The 20,289-nt window shown below is 39.2% G+C and overlaps 2 protein-coding genes across 2 annotated transcripts in view; one reads left to right on the plus strand and one right to left on the minus strand.

Moving 5' to 3' along the window:
• LOC119490451 (inactive dipeptidyl peptidase 10) overlaps positions 1 to 16,819 on the minus strand; it is a 51,367-nt gene extending 34,548 nt beyond the window's left edge. Inside the window, 1 exon segment of the mRNA XM_037773847.1 lies at positions 16,554 to 16,819. Coding sequence (XP_037629775.1) covers positions 16,554 to 16,592 — 39 coding nt within the window. The 5' untranslated portion in view covers positions 16,593 to 16,819.
• Positions 3,098 to 5,361, plus strand: LOC119490453. Its single transcript, XM_037773849.1, has 4 exons — positions 3,098 to 3,238; positions 3,436 to 3,591; positions 3,909 to 4,001; positions 4,821 to 5,361. The coding sequence occupies exons 1-4, from the start codon at positions 3,137 to 3,139 to the stop codon at positions 5,127 to 5,129; spliced, it is 660 nt and encodes a 219-aa protein (XP_037629777.1). The 5' UTR covers positions 3,098 to 3,136; the 3' UTR covers positions 5,130 to 5,361.
• Positions 16,820 to 20,289: the final 3,470 nt, after the last annotated feature.

The following is a 20,289-nucleotide window of genomic DNA, read 5'->3' on the forward strand; positions in this document are numbered from 1 at the left end:
CCATACACATGGTTTATTTTTATATATATATCACTTTTAAGAATTTGTCTCAGAGGTTTTCACCTCTTATTGTAAGGAAGCAGGTTTGCTTTATACCCAAGATGAATGGACTAACAAGGTCGGCTCCATCTCGACTGGTTGCCAGCCCAGAACTCCTGCCAAGGTCTCATCTTTAATAGATCTCCTTGGCTGCAGTATCATAGTATGTTCAAATTAAAACCAATACCAGTTGCGCCTGCGGGGACAACTTTTAAGTAATGTTTGAACTCTCGGTGCCGGCCCGAGCTGCTGGGTGATTAATGTCCAAGGCTGTGTATCTATACTGGCCTTCCTAACACTCTGTTTTGTCTCTTTCTCCTGCCCTCTCGGCACACAATCTCTCAGTGAACCACCATTATCCTTCCATCAGATAAAGAAACCTACAGCAGTCTATGAAGGCTTTGGGAGGAGTATACTGTATCATACTGCATCCTCAGCACTTTCTGATGACGGAACTGTTATAAATATGAAAAATTGGGACTGAATCTCGCTTAAGGGGAGACATCCCAGGTGAATAAGGTAAAGACATTAACTAATAGATACCACCATGAAACTTCCCCAGTTGATTACTGACATTACGACAATTATTGTTTGTATTACAAGTTTTCTGAATATGTTGTTTAAATATGAAAATGAGGCATTATCTTATAAAATATGTGCTATATTTGCATAAGTTTCCCGAACATAAATCTGAATATTGCACATAGGGATGCACCGATCCGACTTTTTCAGTCCCGATACCGATAGCAATACCTGGGCTTTAAGTATCGGCCGACCAACTACCGATCCGATACCAGTGCTTGATCAGCTGTATGTTTCACTGTGTGGAAGTGACTGGGATCATTTTGTTATGTATAAGGCAACATCAGGCTGGACTTAAATATTGCTTTCTTAACTTTGTAAAACAAATGTAACAAATACATACTGGATATACATTTACTTACTTACTTACTTATAATATAATAGTCCTTGTTGCGCCAGGTGGCTAATACACTGAAAAAAGTGCAACGACTGTGTCATTCATTTAAAGTGTATTTCTATATTGGTCTGATTGAAAATCATGCTTTCTGGTTTAAACCAGTTTTTTTCACTTTGCTTTAAAGCAAATAATACTCCCCCTGGAGTAAAGTAAAGCAATAATTTAACTCAAATAGTATTTTCACTTCAAACCAGAGATTTTCATGTCACGTGACCACATGACGTCACATCAGCTCGCTCCTTCGTGAAGTTTGCTGTCTGCCATTACCTCGCTTCAACAGAGAGGACCGACTGCTGTTCAAGAAAACTCTTTTAAACAAGGTAAGAACTCTGAATTGTGTTGTTTTTAGGGGCACATGTGTTTTCCGTGTACATTTATGGTTAGTGGCAGGATGGACAACTATTTTACACTGTCTCTTGTATTTTGCGCGGTTGTTAGCTAACACTAGCTAAACCAGGTTATCTGCTTTAATGTCTCATGTAGAGAGAAACCTTTCTTTACCAACGTTTGACTAGTGCAAAGTCAATACTGGAGCTAATGCTAATGCTAATGTTGTTAGCTAAAGTCATTTTCTTCGGACATTGTCCGGAGTTCACCTGAGAAAAGTGCTCGGGAGAGGCATGGCTGTGTTATAACGGGAGACCGGGAGAAGGGTAGAGGGCCGGCGGGTCTGGACATGTTTCTACCAGGGCGGGGCTGGGCTCCTCCGCCGCTCTCACACACAGAGACACACAGAGAGCTGCAGCAGCTGCAGCAGCAGAGCCAGGTGAGGAGGACTAGGTGAAACTCCGCGGACACTTTAACGTTACTGAATTGACGACCATAATGAACGTTACTGTAAGTGTCATAAACCTTTGGAGTAAAAACGAAATCAATTTATTAAAACTTGTGTTTAACAAACAAAACGTAATTTGACGGAGGTGACGCACGTTCATCGGCCGTCTCTCATCCACAGCCGGTCTGTTTACTGCCTCAGCTCTCTCTCTGGTTACTGCATGGAACCTCGTTTATTTTAAAAGTTAGGTATCCCATGTCTGAAAAGGCCAGAAAAACCATGCAGCTCCCCCCAGACTCCCACCTCCCTCTATCAGGGTACCCTCCAGACCCCCACCTCCCTCTATCAGGGTACCCTCCAAGCAGTGAATCTGCTCAGATAAGCAACACAGGGAGGGATTGATAGTACGACAGGTGAATGACAATTTTCTGTGCCCTACACATTTTTTAATCCAGAGTTACCGTTTTGCTAAGAGGAATACGTTAGTTTATATGGTGACTTTGCTCTTTTTGCTCTTGAAACAACATGTTGTAATATAAATATTGTGAACTCATATGAATATTACTTTTACTCTTTTTAAGCATAATCAAAAATGATGAGAATGGATGGAGTACTAGACAGTGAGTATCGATTAAAGAGGAAGAATTCATATCACATTCTCTCATTTGTCAATGTTAATGCAGTATACTGTAATACCACCAGTATGTCTAAGGCCTAATTATTAAATTAGAGTCTGTAGTGACAATTATGGACAATGTTAACTATCCCAACAAAAAACTAAATGTGAAATCTCACCTTTTGCTTTGTGTTTACAGGTTTGCTGTTGTTTCATGAAAAGGTCACAATTTAGCCACATTGCTGAATTTGGTAAGTCCCAAAATGAACAACAGTGAACATCATTTTCATGTATGTTTAAATAGGAATGACAAACCCAAAATAGAAATACAGCACTTTAGAGAATAAGTTACCACAGATGTATAGGCCAACTTACTAATGTAGTATATAAATGCAATTTCAATAATTTCAGTTGAATTAGTAATGCAGTGGAAATTACATGACAGTATGAACATTTATTGGCAGGTTCACTTCATATCAGTATTTTTACATGTTTAATTTATTATTATATTTTAAGAATTATAAACACAAATCAAAAACAACTTCTTTTCACCAGAATTGTGAATCAATGAATTTGTGAATATGAATCAGATATAAGTTAATGGCCGATTTTGCACTCCAACTAACACTACTGTTTTTATTCTTGCTTTTACTAGATCCTTTTGGATGGGCTGACACTTTTAAGCGAAGTGAAGAAGCGAAACAACCATGCAGTGATAAAGGACAAAATGGACAAGACTTTTTCACTACGAAGACAGGACGTTGTGGGAAAGGAATCAGGAGTGGAAGAGATGAAAGAGAGATGGCCTGCATTGTTCACAATGGATGAGGTAAGTAACTTCAGTGGTGGCCTGTATAGTAAATAATATTATCCCCTATCATAAGAAACCTGCTAAGAAATGGAGCCGAACCAATTTAAAATGCATGTTTTGGCCCTTGATATCAAAAATAAAATCTCATGCACCACACAGCTGTAATGTAACATGTAGTGCAAGAACATTTGCATGTGCTATTTTGTTTTTTAAAGGTCAATGCTGAATTCATGAGGATCACAACTGTTCCACTTCAACCGCGATTCCTGGCTTCCTTGGACAAGCACCACAGCAAGCTGATTGACATCATCAGAAACAAGGGAGGAGTTGTCAGGGAGAAGACCCGGAACATACTGAAAGTTCTTGATCAAGTATGTACTGGTACATACAATACATAAACATTTGCCTTATATCACATAAATAGTAACATTGTAAATAGAAGCAATAGTGCTCATCTTGTCAACACATTTGATTGTGGAGTTAGATTACACGTTGGAAGATGTACTACGTTTGTCTTCTCAGTTTGACAGGCCTTATAACTGGTTTGCTCAAAGCATTTGTAAATCACAATTACTGTAACTCCCATTTTTGCATTGTGCAGTGTTTGAATCTTCAGGTTGCATCTTCAAGTTGAAAAATTGGAAAGTATAGTTTTGCATTATGTGCGTGTGTTTGTGCTCTCACCTAGAGCCTCGAGGTGAATCAAAAAAGAGAGTGTCTGCTGAAGTGCCTTATTCTGTACCTTGGGGAAGATGTGGATAAACTTATCAAGGAGTATCTGGTAAGTAGTTTTGCATGAATCACTTAAGCTATACACAAGATAAAACATTGAATATTCAAACTTTAAAGCTCATATACATGGTGTCAGTTCCTATAAAAATACTCAAGCGTATCGTACATTCATGTACTGTACATTTGACTGCGTATAATTATTGTGGAGTTCTCTGCCCCCCCAGTGGTCATTAATCATCACAATTTTTTTAAATTTTATATGTCTAACACAACGACTTAAGTCTCTGTGCTGGTTTATATTTTATATTTTGTAAAACACTATATAGTGTGGCTATATTTGGCTGGAACCTATTCAGATATTTTAATTGCAGTGTGAAATATTTGTCACTTCAGAGCAGCAGCAGAAGTGCAGATGGAGTAGCGAAAAGCCTGGACATAAAATGGATATTATATCCAAATATTGGATTGTGGAAAGTGTCTGAAGATTCTGAAATTAATGAAAATATGAAGACACAAGGCAGTTGTATCTTTTAACATTATAGTGAATCTTATAGTAGTATGTATGCTACTGTATTGTACTATTTAAGATGTTATAACTTTTTGGATATAGCTTTTATTAATACGTGTACCAATGCTTTACTTGCGATAAAGTCAAATGTTTGCTATGAGGAAAATATTTGGAGGAGCTGCCATTAAATCTGCTGGACTTTGCAAGTCATTAACATTTTCGCATCACTAGAACCCCAATTTAAGTTTTTTATTGAGATTTGATTGAGAGAATTGTTTGTATAGATATTTTCTTGTATTGGTACATCAGTCAGTGGTTTCATCAGAATCGTTTTCTCATAAATGTCTTGTTTTTTATCAGGTTGTGCAGAAGGATGAAGCTGAAACCGAGCTTGAGAGGTGTACAATGGCAGTGTTTGTCATCAGGGAGGAGGAGGATCCTCTCCAGCCACCACATGACATTGGGATTGTTCTTGAAGGTGTGGAAGTCCTTAATGAGTTGCCATCGGTCGCACATGCATGTGCCATGTTATTTGGCTTCATCTATGCTCTAAACTTGAGCTATCCAGGTGAGCTCAAATACACTTTTGATGCACTACAGAAAATATTCATGGAGATAGAGCCAAAGAAAATGACACGCAAAGTGTGCAGTCTGAGTGTCAAGCTCTAAATACTGGATCAATCAAGAAAGACATTTGGATACAGCATGTTTTTTGTTCTGTTTTATAGCTTGTATTCAAATACATTCCAAGATGATGGAAGAGTTTCATTGTTAATTGTAAATAAGAGAGAGAAACAGACTTTAATTCAAAACTGGCTCCAGAGGATGCATTGCCAGCAAAAAAAAAGTGGAAAGGCCAACGACATACCTAACAGAGACTGTCACTTTTAAGTGATGTGAAGAAGCGAAACAACTGCAGTGATAAAGGACAAAATGGACAAGACTTTTTCACTGCAAAGACAGGACATTATGGGAAAGGAATCAGGAGTGGAAGAGTTGAAAGATAGATGGCCTTAATTTCAGATTTTCCCTGTTAACAGAATTATTTCTGTGGTATAAATATTGTGGCACTGTTATTAACACTGAAATGTGAATAATGCTAAATTCACAATGACCAGCAATTCAGTACTAGTAATGGTAATGTTCTTAAACTGACTTATGCACAAAAGAGCAAGCTTTGTTCATAGATTGCACCCCCAGCAATTGAACTGCACTTTTCCTTGGTTGTTTTTTTGGGTCTCTTGATCTCACATTTGTAATGGTTCAAAATAATGTGACATTCATACATTCTGGTCATTTTATCAAAGGATAGTTAAGTTTTAACACTGTTAGAATCTATTTTTACACTTCTTAATGGCTATTACATTACATATCTCAGGTTCTAAAGGAGAGATGTACAAACCCGTTTCACATGTTAAGATATCTGTGGTTAAGGTTACAGAAAGGTTGCATAAGGTTTAAAAAACATTGAAAAGATCATGATTTATTTGATTTTATAGTTACTATGTATTTTTCCTCAAGTGTTGAGTATACTTGCTAGCTTTATTGGCCGCACAATTCATTGTGGGTTTCCTTTTTTGGGTTTTTTTTTTTTTTCGTTTTTTTAGTACATAACAGAAAAGGTGATGCATATTTTAAAAAGACATCACAATAAACATTTAGATATTTGAAGAGAATATTCCTGTCTTTATTAATAGTAAACTAAACTAAACATTGTCTGTAACAAAATGTTTTTTGAATTTGATCTTATGTGAAAATTCTACTAGCTTTTGTTTATGTGAAAATGTAAGTTGTAAAAAAGCAAAAAATGCTATTATATTGACACAGATAAAGTATCATTTTGGCTTGCAACTAAAGAAAATATATTGATTAAGGTAAATTAAAATTTTAGTTTGTTTGTACTGAATCAGAAATTTGACTTGAGAAAACTTAATAAAATTAGATGTAACAAATTAACTTGATTTTTTTAAGTTAATCCAAAGTAAAACTCTAAGTTGTAACAAAGTAATAAATTGCATGTAACAAATTAAAGTATTTTAATTAGTTTATTCCAAAGTAAAACTCTACTTGGATGTAATGGTAAATATTAGTTTTTTCCAAATTGAAAAATTAAGTTGTAACAAAGTAAAAAAATAGTTTATGGTCTTCATAATAAATAATCTTTTTACTTTGTGTGAATGTAAGTTTTTGACTTTGGCCAAACAAATATTTTGATTTATATTAAATCATAATTACGGTTTCAACCAAATCATAAATACAATTTGAGAAAAACTAATAAAATTAGATGTAACAAATTAACTTGATTTTTTTAAGTTAATCCAAAGTAACATTTTTTTCAGTGTAGGGCAAGGACTAAGGATCTCCACTCATCTCTGTTGTTTGCTTTCTTCTCAGTGCTGTTCCAGCTGTATCCTCTCCTCTTCATTTCTCCTTCGATGGTTTGCCTCCACGTTGTTTTGGGTCTCCCTCTTTTGCGTTTTCCCTCTGGTGTCCAACGCAATGCCACTTTTGTCATGTCATCAGATGGTTTCCTTAATACATGTCCAAGCCATCTCCATCTTCTTCTTATCAATATTGTTTCCATGTCCAAGCACCCTGTCTGTCCTTCTGTGTAGTTCATGGTTTGTAATCTTCCTAGGCCAGAATATCCTCATGATCTTTCTGAAAGTATTGTGAAAACTGGAAAGCTTGCAGTATGTCTCTTTCAGTCATTCTCCAGCACTCAGCACCATATAGAAGGACAGATAGTACACAGCTGGTGGATAACTTTATCTTGGTGTTTCTAGTTATATGTGTCGACTTCCAGATGTTTCCAAGTCTTAGAAATGCTGTCCTTGCTTTTCCTAATCTGGCCATAATGTCTTGGTCAGCTCCACCATCTGATGTTACCCGGCTTCCGAGGTATGTGAAAGATGACGTACATGTCAGTGATTGTTCATTTAGCTCTATGACAGGTGGTTCTTTCATGTTGAGGGACGTGACTTCTGTTTTCTTGATGTTGATCTTAAATCCCAGCTGCTTGCATTCTTCTGTAGTCTAGATGTTTTGTCTTGCATGTGACTTGGTAGATGTGATAGGAGAGCGAGGTTGTCAGCATAGTCTAAGTCCTCTAAGTTGGAAAAGAGGGTCCATCTGATGCCAGTGTTTGAGTTGTTTAAGGTTGTTCACATTACCCAGTCCACAACTACAATGAACAACAGGGACCACATCACACACCCCTGTCTCACTCCTGATTTAACAAGGAAGCTGGTGTCATTTGTGCATCCTACCATGCATCTGAAGTCAGTGTAGAACACTTTCACAAGTGATACTATCTTTGCTGGTATTCCATAATGTCGGAGAATCTTCCAAAGACTGTCCCTGTGGAGGCTATCAAATGCTTTCTCAGAATCAATGAAGTTGATGATGAGTTGTCTCTGCCACTCTGTACATTGCTAGATGATATTCTTAATACAGAAATATGGTCATTGCAGCTTTTTCCTTTCCTAAATCCTGCCTGCTCTTTCCTTACTATGTTGTCCACTAGTGATGGGAATTCCAGCTCATTTAGTGAGCCAGATCATTTGGCTCAGCTCACCAAGAAGAGCCGGCTCTTTCAGCTCCCAAACGGCTCTTCGTTTGACCACTTCTGCCTTTTATAATTCAGCCAAATTTAGCTCAGTTTTGACCTATGAATAGTATGTGTGCACATATATCACTTAAATTATTCAATATAACTATACTAAGCCTTATCATTTCCAGAATACCAACATTTTACATGCTGCTTCGTTTCCGACTGTCTCTCATCTTGTCTGCTATTCGCGCACCGCACTCCTCTCTCTTTCTCTCCTCCTCTCCCTCCTGCTCTGTACCTGTACCGCACACCCCCGCCCCTCCCTGCTTGATGGTATGATCCTTGTCTGTCATCACCTGATTGGTCGCATGGACATCAATAACACAACTGTGTCAGTCCCGTGGCGCGGAGAAGATCATCCTATCATTCTGCCTTGAATTAATAAAGACTCGTTCACGACAGACACATGCCTACTGTCCACTGCTGTTTTCATTCTGTTCATCAATATTTTGCAGAATATTTTGCTTGGGATGGAAAGTAATGTAATTCCCCTCCAGTTGTTACAATTGGTTAGGTCTCCTTTCTTGGGTAGCTTGATGATGGTTCCTTCTTGCCAAGTATTTGGGATGGTGTCATTTTGCCATATCTTCTCAAACAATGGATGTAGAATGTTAGCTGCGAGGGTTGGGTCGGTTTTAAATAGCTCTGCTGATATTTGGTCATTTCCTGGAGCTTTGTTGTTCTTTAAGCTTTTGATGGCTAATTCCATTTCAACTCTTGAGGGTGCCTCGGAGCTGATTTCTAGATCTTTGTCAGCTTCGGATATATCTGCTGTTGTTTCTGGCTCTGCTCTGTTGAGTACCTCTTTCAAGTGTTCCGTCCATCTGAGCTGCTGTTCCTTTTCTGATGTTAACATTATACCATCTTTGTCTCTTACTGGCATACTCCCGTTGTTTTTCTTTCCACAGTTTCTTCTTTATTTGGTAGACCTGCCCCATCTTCTGTTCTGTAACTGCCTTCTCAGCCTCTCTAGCTAATCCATCTGTAAACTCTCATCTATCCTTTCTTAAGGCTTTTTTGACTTCTCTGTTACATTACAATATTGTTCTCGGAGTCTTTCTTTCACTCTCTCTGAATGTGTCTGGCATCTTTTCTTTTTCAGGTCTTTTCTGTTGTCTATCAGTTTCTAAGTTCCAGGTGTTATACATTTACTGAACTGGTATTTATTATTAAAATAATAAATCGTACACCAGCAACTTGGTAAAAAATCTTCAAAATTAACAGGAATTACAATTAAAGTGTAAATCTTTTTAATGCAGCAACAAGTTGGTCAAACTTAAACAGGAGTTTAAATTCCAGTATATAATGTATATAGTATATAAACATAGAATTGAATCGAATAGATCAGCCCCATTGTCACCAATACCCGATCCAGCTATTTGAGTAAATATCGGCCCGATATCGGTATCAGAGCATCTTTAAAACGCCAGGTTAAAAATGTACAATGTCATATATGAACAAACCTCTCTGTAAAAACCTTCAGAATATACTGTAGATTGGAATGAAACTGGAAAGTTTGGTGTATGTCAGTGCTATTGAAGCAGTGATTTATGGAGTATGAGAAGCATTTAAAGATATATATATTGTAAAATTTCATACATTTTGCAAGACATTACAGGTGAATAGGGTACCAAATGTTTGAACTAATAGATATCACCATGAAACTCCCCCAGTTGGTTACATACATTAAGACAATTATTTTTTATATTACATGTTTTCTGAAATGTTATTCAAATATGCAGATGAGGCATTATCTAATGTTAACTTTAGGGGAATATAGGAGAAATGTACAGACGCAAATCGACAAAGAGTAGTAAAATAAACACATAAATGTGTATTTTGGATGTTTTCTATCCACAAATCTGAAAGAAGTCATGTTATGGAAGCAAAATAGCCCCAAATCTCAAAATTGACCAGTGCATGAAAAGAGATGTTTTTGCCTTGGGTGTCCCCCCCCTTGACATAACAAACATAACAAACATAACAAACTGGATATGTGGTGCATACAATTGCGATCCATGAAGCCTCATGGTTACATATCATAAAACACATCAAGAATGACATAGTGATTCCAGGATCTCAAAGTAGAAAAGGGCATTTTAAATTAAATTCCTCCACTTGACTGATTCCATCACACAGTGTTTTCATTTCCAAGTCCTCCGTCTAATTACTGTGAGCAATGTGAGCGCTGAAACATCCTCCTAATGGGACGCCCAGCTCCTCTCGTCTCTATCATTCCCCTGAGCTCAGACTTTAGACCGTACTTCCAATTAAGGTTGCATTGTCGTCGCGACAGACCGGGAGAATCCCACATTTAGGTGAATGAGGAGTTTTGTCACACTTTCAAATGAGGTGCAGATGCGCCAAGCAGAATCCCCAGAGAGTGGTCGCTGATCACAATTCATGAGGGACTCCAATGCAGCACAAACTGCAGGAACAGGTGGAGAGATGTTCCGATACCATTTTTTCCTTCCCAATACCGATTCCTAAACCTGAACAGGCAGTATCAGCCAATGCCGGGTACCGATCTGATACCAGCGTGATAAAAAAATAGATATATAGTTATTATTTGTATTTAACAGCTGTTTACTACTGAGCATTTATGGATGTGATATGATTACCATCTTTGTTGTATAGTCTGGCTTAGGTTAAACCCTTTGTAAAACATGAACAAATACATACAGAGAATGAATGCATTCTCAGTTTGTTATTCAGTTTGTCAGTTACAAAGAACAGAAATTAATTACATAAAAAAAAAATTAAATAATCCCGTCATATAAATTGATTTTTTGCTGGGTTAATAAATTCCGAATTTTGGGCAGTATCGTACGCATTTCCGATACTGCTATAGGTATCGGAACAACTCTAAAGAGGTGAACAGATGACGCTGGGCCGGGCTTCTGTCAGTCAGCACCCTGATGGACAAGCATCGGGTTTTCTGAGCCAAATCAAAAATGACAAACAATGTAAAGTGGTCGGGCACATCTAAAACCGAAGTAGACTGATACTGGACGGGTAGAAGACAGCAATGAAAAATGTAGAAGAAGGTCTGCACACTGTAGCTCCCTTTAAGTGCAGTTTATTGGCACATCTTAGTTAGTTGACGTTTTGAGCAGATACTCTTCTTCAGACTTTAAATCTGCACAGAGACGCCATCTTAAAAAAGTAAACACTCGGAGTGTACGGACCTTCTTCTACATTTTCCAGATCAAAAATGAATTCCACACAGACCTTCCTAAGTGAGCCATCTATTTTATTCAGCCCGTGAGGTCCTACAGGAATCGGAGTGGAAGCCAAGATGAGGTGTCAGTCAAACACCAAAGCGTGCGAGAATGCAAATCAAGAGGTTATGTTTACGGATAACTCTCCTGTAGGAATCCCCTTGAGAGGATCTTTTATTTGGCAAACCATGCAGAACTGCATTAGAGAAGAGAGAGCTCTCCTGTTTGCCAGCGGAGCTAGGGGGATTTTCACTCAACCAAATGAGAGGATCGATAAGGCGTACAGCTGTACAAGGTCCAGAGGGAAACAATTAATAGTGAGAATACAGCCGTAAAGGAGACTTTTAGAAAGACGCCCTCTGTCCAGCACTATTTCTTGCAAAGTATGACACCTCCATGTGGAACACACAGACCTTTTCTATCATTTACACTTCAGCGCTTTGTAAACTGAACCCAAACAAAACCCAGATAACTGGCTTCTTTTTCTGCACACAAAATCAAAAAACTGTATTGATTGAGTTTGCACACTAAAGAAAAGCAAGCCACACTTAAACACAATTACTCAATCTGCACAGAGTACAACACAAGTAGGTTGTGCAGAAGCCAGGCGGTGCTGAGAATTCATAAATTAGGCTCTGGAGACCTCCTTAACTCCATCTTCTGTATCTTTGAGGCATGGAGAATCCGACAATAAATCATATGCAGAGGAATGAGGGAACCGGCGCGGGCCGTTTGAGGATTCTGGTTCTGGATTTGCATACGTCTAATGCCCCCCTTTAACATCCAATGATGTTTATTACGTACGTGACATTGGCAGATGCATCAGTGAAATAACCACCTCCATAAAAAGGAGTGAGATCTATTGGCAGACACATACAGGCCTTAATATAACCTACATGCTCCTTCTTTTAATGATATGCTGTAATTGCTCACAGGGGGAGGCTGTTAGCAAGTCACCCACGTATGTAGCACCTTGTCAATATCTCTCCCTGCCTCATTTCAAATGAAGGTCGTTGTCAGAGCAGGCTGAATAAATGGTAACCAACATGCTGTAGTGATGAGATACTACAGCTCAATATTGATTCATATCTAGGCTGTTTCATCACATCCAGAGGAATTCCTGTGCTCCCACTCATTGCGCCACAGTTTCTCCCTTTGTGTTTATTTAAAAAAAGAAGAAAACAGCAGGTGGCAGACACCATATGGGACTAACTGGGCAGATTTTTTTTTTTTTACCCCTGAGTCTATTGCCAGACAATGCAGCAGCACAAGCCTTTATGAAATGAAAGACCTGCCGCTTTAGCCTCCAGTGCTGCAAGGCTGCCCCACTGTCTTATTCTTTTCATGCTCCCCCTCGCGCATAAGAAAACGACTGTACAAAAGGGTCCTGCATGGAGGGAGCTTTTCCCTCATCATGTCCGGCTACTCGCAGTGACCGACTTCCTGCCTTTGGGAAACAAGCAGCATCAGTGAAACATATGTGGGAGAGCTGCGGGTGATGTAGTGTTACAGTGAAATATGAGAAAGAGTGTGTCATTTTTCACAAGGCTTCAGGAATACTCTTATCATCACATAACAGGCTTATAATATGCTCACTATACACTGTGTCATATTGTCACATCAGCAGTGTTTAGGATGAATGTTAAAACAATATCGCCTTTGAAAAGAAATCATTAAATCACTGTTATTTTCTTCCTTAATGCCAGGGATTAAGTGAACAAAAGCGGTTTTTCTCACAAGCCATTTATGTTGATGCTCTTTGCTCCTACTGTGTCTAATATTGTGACAAACAAACATGACACAACCCACATTATCCCATGAATCATTGCATCCTCTCACCAACATGACACAGGTTTGCCTCATTAATCACTTAAAGCACACTGATTGGACACAGTGGCATGAAATGTTGTGACATTTGCAAGGAAATGGATTGTATATAAGCCCCCGCAGCCTTATGTGGCCCTCTCAGTGAGGCAATAATGCTGCAGGATTATCACACAGGCAATCCGCGCAGGTTTTATCACATCAACATGTGTGGAGAATAAACTAAAGGTTAGTGTGACACTTAATGTCAAACATCACTACTGTATGCTCATATGGCATACCAATTAGACATCATGGAACTGCTCCTATCTCTCAAACTCTTGCAGCTGTGTACTAATCAGCTCATGATTGAAACTCTTTACCAGGAAGGATGACAGTTTGATGAGATCTGTCTGTTAGGCGCACTTGGCGAGGTTTTAAATGATTGCACAGCACTGTAGTAGGGATGCACCATTACCAATACCGGAACGGATATCATGCGGATACTGACTCAAATAGCTGGATAGGATATCGGTCCCAATGGGGCCAATCTATTCGATTCAATTCTATGTTTATATACTATATACATTATATACTGGAATTTAAATTCCTGTTTAAGTTTTGACTAACTTCTTGCTGCATTAAAAAGATTTACACTTGAATCGTAATTCCTGTTAATTTTGAAGATTTTTACCAAGTTGCTGGTGTACGATTTATTATTTTAATAATAAATAACAGTTCAGTAAATGTATCTCTAGTATGTATTTGTTACATTTGTTTTACAAAGTTAAGAAAGCACTGTTTAAGTCGATCCTGATGTTACCTTAGACATAACTAAGGGTGTGACGAAATATCGTGCCACAAAATATGGCGATATAAAAACGTGACGATATGCCGAGAGGAAGACGAAAAACTGGATGACAATATCAGGGCATAATATGTACTACGTACATACGGGCTCCGGGGCTGAAGCTGAAGACTCTCCGGGTTCAACTCATGCACAGTAAAATCTGATCTGCCCTCGTCCAAATTGAACCAATCAATTGTAACGCACGGCCGCAGCTTCTGTGTCGGAGCTCCACACACATCAACACACACACAGCGCAGTCAGTGAACAGCTGATCAGAGAGGCCGCGGTGGAGAGACGAGTTGACGCTGCACTCGTTGCTAGGTGCAATAAAACTTTGTTATTACACCTGTTCAACAAGCATAAACACGATGAAATGGTTAAACATGTAGGAAAACAACGTTTCAATCTGCTCTGTCCGCTGTCTCTCATGCACCGCTGCTGTTTACACAAGCACAGCACGTTAGCTCGGCGGCTAACAGCGCGTTGGCTCTGCAGCTAACAGCACGTTAGTTCGGCGACTAACAGCGCGTTGGCTCTGCAGCTAACAGCACGTTAGTTCGGCGGCTAACAGCGCGTTGGCTCTGTAGCTAACAGCACGTTAGTTCGGCGGCTAACAGCGCGTTGGCTCTGCAGCTAACAGCACGTTAGTTCAGCGGCTAACAGCGCGTTATAACATCGTATCGTATCGAGGTCGTGAACCCAATATCGTGTATCGTATCGTGAGCTGATTGAATCTTCACACCCCTACACATAACAGAATGATCCCAGTCACGTCCACACAGTGAGGCATACAGCTGATTAAAGATAATAAAGACTGGTATCAGATCGGTACTCGGTATCGGCTGATACCTAAAGCCCAGGTATCGCTATCGGTATGGGGACTGAAAAAGTCGGATCGGTGCATCCCTACACTGTAGAGAAACAGAAGCACCAGAGTAAAAATGTTGGACAATGACTGCTGCAGCATGAAAAGTTTGATTGGAATAAGGAAGCACTCAGTGGTGTAGATAGGTACCGAGGAGGAAGTGGGTAGGCTATACTCTCCTATATATTGCAATGGCTTTATAGGTGAGTATGATGTGGGCTAAACTAGCAGAAATAGAGGTGGGTATACCCTGTTTACCTGTGTATACCCTCCACTACACCGCCGGAAACACTGCATATTAGTTATGTCCTGTAAATCCAATTGAAATCAAAGGGTGATGTTTAATCTGATGCAAGCATTTATCGCTAAGGACGCACCACTTTTTCAGTCCCAATAACAATAGGGATACCTGGGCTTTGGGTATCGGCCGATACCGAGTACTGATCTGATACCAGTGTTTAATTAATAAACTGTAGGCCTCACTGGGTTGAAGTGACTGGATCATTATTTTATGTCTAAGGCAACATCAGGCTTGAATTCTTTCCTAACTTTGTAAAACTAAATGTAACAAATAAATACATAGATATAAATTTACTGAATTGTTATTTATTATTAAAATAATAAATCGTAGCCTACACTATAGAAACTTGGTAAAAAAATAATTAATTATAATTCAAGTGTAAACCTTGTTAATGCAGCAATACATTGGTCAAAACTTAAACAGGAATTCAGATTCCAGTATATAATGTATATAGAATATAAACATAGAATTGAATTGAATAGATCGGCCCCATTGTCACCGATAGCTGATCCAGCTATTTGAGTCAGTATGGGCCAATATCCGATCTGGTATCAGTGCATCCCTAGTTGCTAAACCACCAGAAGAAAGAGGTGGGTATACCCTGTATACCTTTGTATACCTTTGTGTACCCTCCACTACACCACTGGAAGCACTGCATATTAGTTCTACGTAGATATAAATCTTGTAAATCCAATTGAAATCAAAGTGTGATCTGATGCAAGCATTTATCACCATCAGTTACATTAAACCATTGATGACTAGACTGGAAGTTGCACAAGTTGCTTCTGACATAGAGGTGAACTGTCTTCACATTGGAGCGGACGTGCATGATACAATTGAGTGGGAGAGCTGTATTAAATCATAATTTACATGATAAGGATTTGTCACTTAATGCAGCATGTGTCATCATCAGTGAGTGTGAACACAAACAGAAGAGGATCTGTCTCATATTCTTTCTGTTCAGTGACAATACATCTCCACAGCAGAGGGATAATCAATCACACAGTGCAGGCTGTATATTGTCACTGTGCACGTCCAGGCTGGAGGGGACATCTGTCTGCTGGGACAAATTCTTATACCTGATTATTATACTGAAACCAAATGAGCATTGTTATTGATGCAGATATGATGCTATAAAAGTCTGCATGGGACAGAAGGACAGTAAGAGTGAGAGGCACAACTGGACGTCGAGTTACCACAACAGCCCGCACCGCAGTGCACAGAGTCCGGGCAGAGTCCGGTCTGTCCACCGGATGATATTAACGGAAAAGTCTGAATGGGCGAAATGGTTTAAAGACTAATCGCTAATCATCGTATTGTGGGCATGCATGAGGGATTCCCCACTGCACAGGAGAGGACTTACTGATTACACACGCACACGCACACACACTGCTCTGAATCTGAAGTCCTGCTAAAATCACAATTAAAACACACACATACCAGCTCCGTGGTCATATTCTGTTGAGTTGTGGCAATCATTGTAATCCGCAACAAGCTCTGCTGCTTCTGGAGCTTCAAAACCCGCCGAGCAGCTTCAAAACCCGCCGAGCAGCCCAACGCTGGTCTTCAGGAGCTGATTCTGGAGCTGAGTCTGCATCCTCTGCTTCTTCAAGTTTCTCCTCACCGGGCTGGTGGTCTCTCTCTCTTTCTCTCTGTCTCTCTCTCTCTCTCTTTCTCTCTCTCTCTCTCTTTCTCTCTCTCTCTCTCTCTTTCTCTCTCTCTCTCTCACACTGTCTCTCTCTCTCTCTTTCTCTCACTGTCTCTCTCTCTCTCTTTCTCTCTGTCTCTCACTCTCTCTCTCTCTCTCACTGTCTCTCTCTCTCTCTCTCTCTGCCTCTCTCTCTTTCTCTCTTTCTCTCTCTCTCTCTCACTGTCTCTCTCTCTGTCTCTCTGTCTCTCTCTATCACTGTCTCTCTCTCTCTCTGTCTCTCTCTCTCTCTCTTTCTCTCTCAATTCAATTCAATTTTCAATTCAATTCAATTTGCTTTATTGGCATGACTGTCAGGTGAACAATATTGCCAAAGCGTCAATTCAATAATAATAATAATTAAAAAAATAACAAAATAAAAACAAAAACATATATATACACATAAATACAATTCATTAAGCAAATTATAATATATAGATATTTAAAAAGAACATGGAAATGGTAGAAAACAATACAGAAATAATTCAAGTTTGTTGTGTCAGTAAAACAAACAGATAAAAACTCTCTCTGTCTCTCTTTCAATAAACTAAAATATAAGTGAAAGATTAACAGCCTGTTGTATTCATAAGTATATATATTTTGCAATATTTTACAGTTTTTCTCGATTGTTTACACACATTTTCTGAAAGCGTGCCTCATACTCTCAGAACTCTACACACAAATCAAAAAACACACATACAATGGGCAAAACCCCTCAATTCTCCTGCAAAATGAAACTTTACATTCAAAACAATGTTATTTCTTCTCAAAATGGTATTTTGTTTTCAAATGACACACACAAACCATCATATGAATAGACATTTATAAGAACCAGTTGAACACTGATGTGCTCAATGTAAAACACTATGATGAATGGAAAACACTTCTTCTCCATTCATCATAATGACTTAGGCCTTTTTTTTGTTCAGTGTTACACTTACTACAGACAGTACATACATAAGTGTGTTGTAAAATATTTTAGAATATTGTTTTTATACTCAGAACACACAAATACACGGTAACAAATATATTTTATTTTCCCCACAAAAACAATGTACACAGTGTACATCCCAACCAACACAAAGTTGCACATACAGTGGTCTACATACAAAACAACAGAGGAATTTACTGTATACAGTTACAGTAAAAAAAAACGGGGAAAAAAACTATGCTGCATCCTCTCTTCTGTTTCGGTCTGGCCACAGCACCTCATCCACATCACAAGCAATGTTTGCCCTTCTATGCTAAAGCTCTGATTGCTAATTGTAACACTGTGTGACAGGTGTTTGCCCATGTGATGAGTCAGTGTGCATAGTAGGGCAATTGACTTTAGAATTTTGAATGACAGTGTGTTCCTTGTGAAAACGAGATTTTCTTCATCAAAATTGTGCCAAATGCAGAGAATTGTGTGTAGTGTTTTGAAAAAAGTGTGTTTTAGAACTGCAATTTGAGTGTAAAGCAGGAATTGTGCTTGTAGTTTAGCAGAATTGGTTCAGGGGGTTGGTGCATGAGTTACATGTTGTGGTCATTGTGTGTCAAGTACCAGTATTTGTGTGTAAACAATTGAGAAAAACTGTAATTCCATTAATATAATAAACTCATCATGGTGTAGAAATAAAAATACAATAATGTAGCCTAATATGCAATAATACAATAATATTATTAATTATTATTATTATCATTATTATTATTAATTCCCAATGACATGCTGTATATATATATATATATATACAAGCCTCAATATGCGCCTCAATATGCGCTTATCGTTTTAGACCAATGACGTCATTGAAGACGCCTGAAGCCGAAATACAGTTGAGAACTTATTATTCCTGAATAAAAACGAAAAATGGCTCCAATCTATAATTTTCCTATAGTTACACAAGCACATTTGCTGCCCTCTGCGGTTAAACCACTGCCACATACCTGTAATATATCTGCCTGTTTTACATTATTTGACCAATAGGTGGTTTGGTGTGCACATGAAGCCCAGATGAAGCCTCGTGAAATTAACCCTTTTGCAAACCAATTTGCGGGAGAGCTTCAGTGCTTCATAAAGCTTCATCTCGCCATCACCAATATAGGGCTGTCAACATTATAAAGCGTTAATAGCGAGTTAACGCAAAATGGTTTTAATGCCACTAATTTCTTTAATGCATTAACGCAATTGATCTTTCGGAGGTTGTAGCTGGCTCAGTTTTAAAGCTAGAGTGAAGAGTTGGTCATGTTATGAATTGAGCATATTGTTTTATGCTAAATGCAGTACCTGTGAGGGTTTCTGGACAATATCTGTCATTGTTTTGTGTTGTTCATTGATTTCCAGTAATAAATATATACATACATTTGCATAAAGCAGCATATTTGCCCACTCCCATGTTGACAAGAGTATTGAACACTTGACAAATCTCCCTTTAAGGTACATTTTGAACGTATAAAAAATCATCAATCATGCGATTAATCACGATTATATATTTTATATGAAACATCTCCCTCTCACTCTTGTGGGGTGGTATCTGTGTCTTCCTCAAGCTCGGGTCCTCTACCAGAGGCCTGGGAGTTAACTTAGCTGTTCTTAGGACTGCTCTCATCTGGACTGAGGCTTCAGAAGTCCTTCCTGGAATCTGCTGGAGCCACTCTCCCAGTTTGGGGGTCACAGCCCCGAGTGCTCCTACTACCACGGGGACCAGGTCGGCTTTGACCTTCCATATTTGTCACAGCTGTTCTTTCAACCCATGATACTTCTCAACCTTTTCATGTTCCTTCTTCCTGATGTTGCTGTCAGCTGGTATCGCCACATCTATCACCACTGCCCTCTTCTGCTGCTTGTCTACCACCACGATGTCCGGTTGGTCAGCCAGCAGCTGCTTGTCAGTCTGGAATCTGAAGTCCCACAGGACCTTAGCCCTGTTGTTCTCAACCACCTTCAGTGGTATGTCCCATTGGGATGTGGGTACTTCTAGTCCATACTGGGTATAGATGTTCCTGTATACTATCCCAGCCACTTGGTTGTGCCTCTCCATGTACGCTGATCCAGCTTGCATCTTACACCCTGCTACTATGTGCTGGACCGTCTCAGGGGCATCTTCGCACAGCTTGCACCTTGGGTCTGATCTACTGTGGTAGATCCTGGTCTGATCTACTATGGTAGATCCTGGCTTCTATGGCCCCTGTGCTTAGGGCCTGTTCTTGTGCTGCCATGATTAGTGCTTCTGTGCTGTCTGTCAGTCTAGCGTTTTCCAGCCATTGGTAGGTCTTCTTGTTATCAGCCACTTTCTCTATCTGACGGTGGTACATGCGATATAAGGGCTTGTTCTTCCATGTTGTGTGCTCCTCTTCCTCTTCACTATCATCAGGTATTCACTTAGCAGCTCATCATTTGGGGCCATCATCTTGACGTACTCCTTGATTTTCGATGTTTCATCCTGGACAATGGCTCTAACGCTTGCTGGTCCTCGGCCTCCCTCTTTCCGCTTAGTGTATAGCCTTAGGGTG

This window comes from Sebastes umbrosus, chromosome 6, assembly GCF_015220745.1.
Source record: "Sebastes umbrosus isolate fSebUmb1 chromosome 6, fSebUmb1.pri, whole genome shotgun sequence".
NCBI classification, from domain to species: domain Eukaryota; kingdom Metazoa; phylum Chordata; class Actinopteri; order Perciformes; family Sebastidae; genus Sebastes; species Sebastes umbrosus.

Coding starts and splice junctions, on each gene's coding strand:
- LOC119490453 (XM_037773849.1), top strand. CDS start 3,137: ATGGACAAGACTTTTTCACTACGAAGACAGGACGTTGTGGGAAAGGAA. Junction 3,592..3,908: donor TACTGAAAGTTCTTGATCAA/GTATGTACTGGT, acceptor GCTCTCACCTAG/AGCCTCGAGGTGAATCAAAA. Junction 4,002..4,820: donor AACTTATCAAGGAGTATCTG/GTAAGTAGTTTT, acceptor GTTTTTTATCAG/GTTGTGCAGAAGGATGAAGC.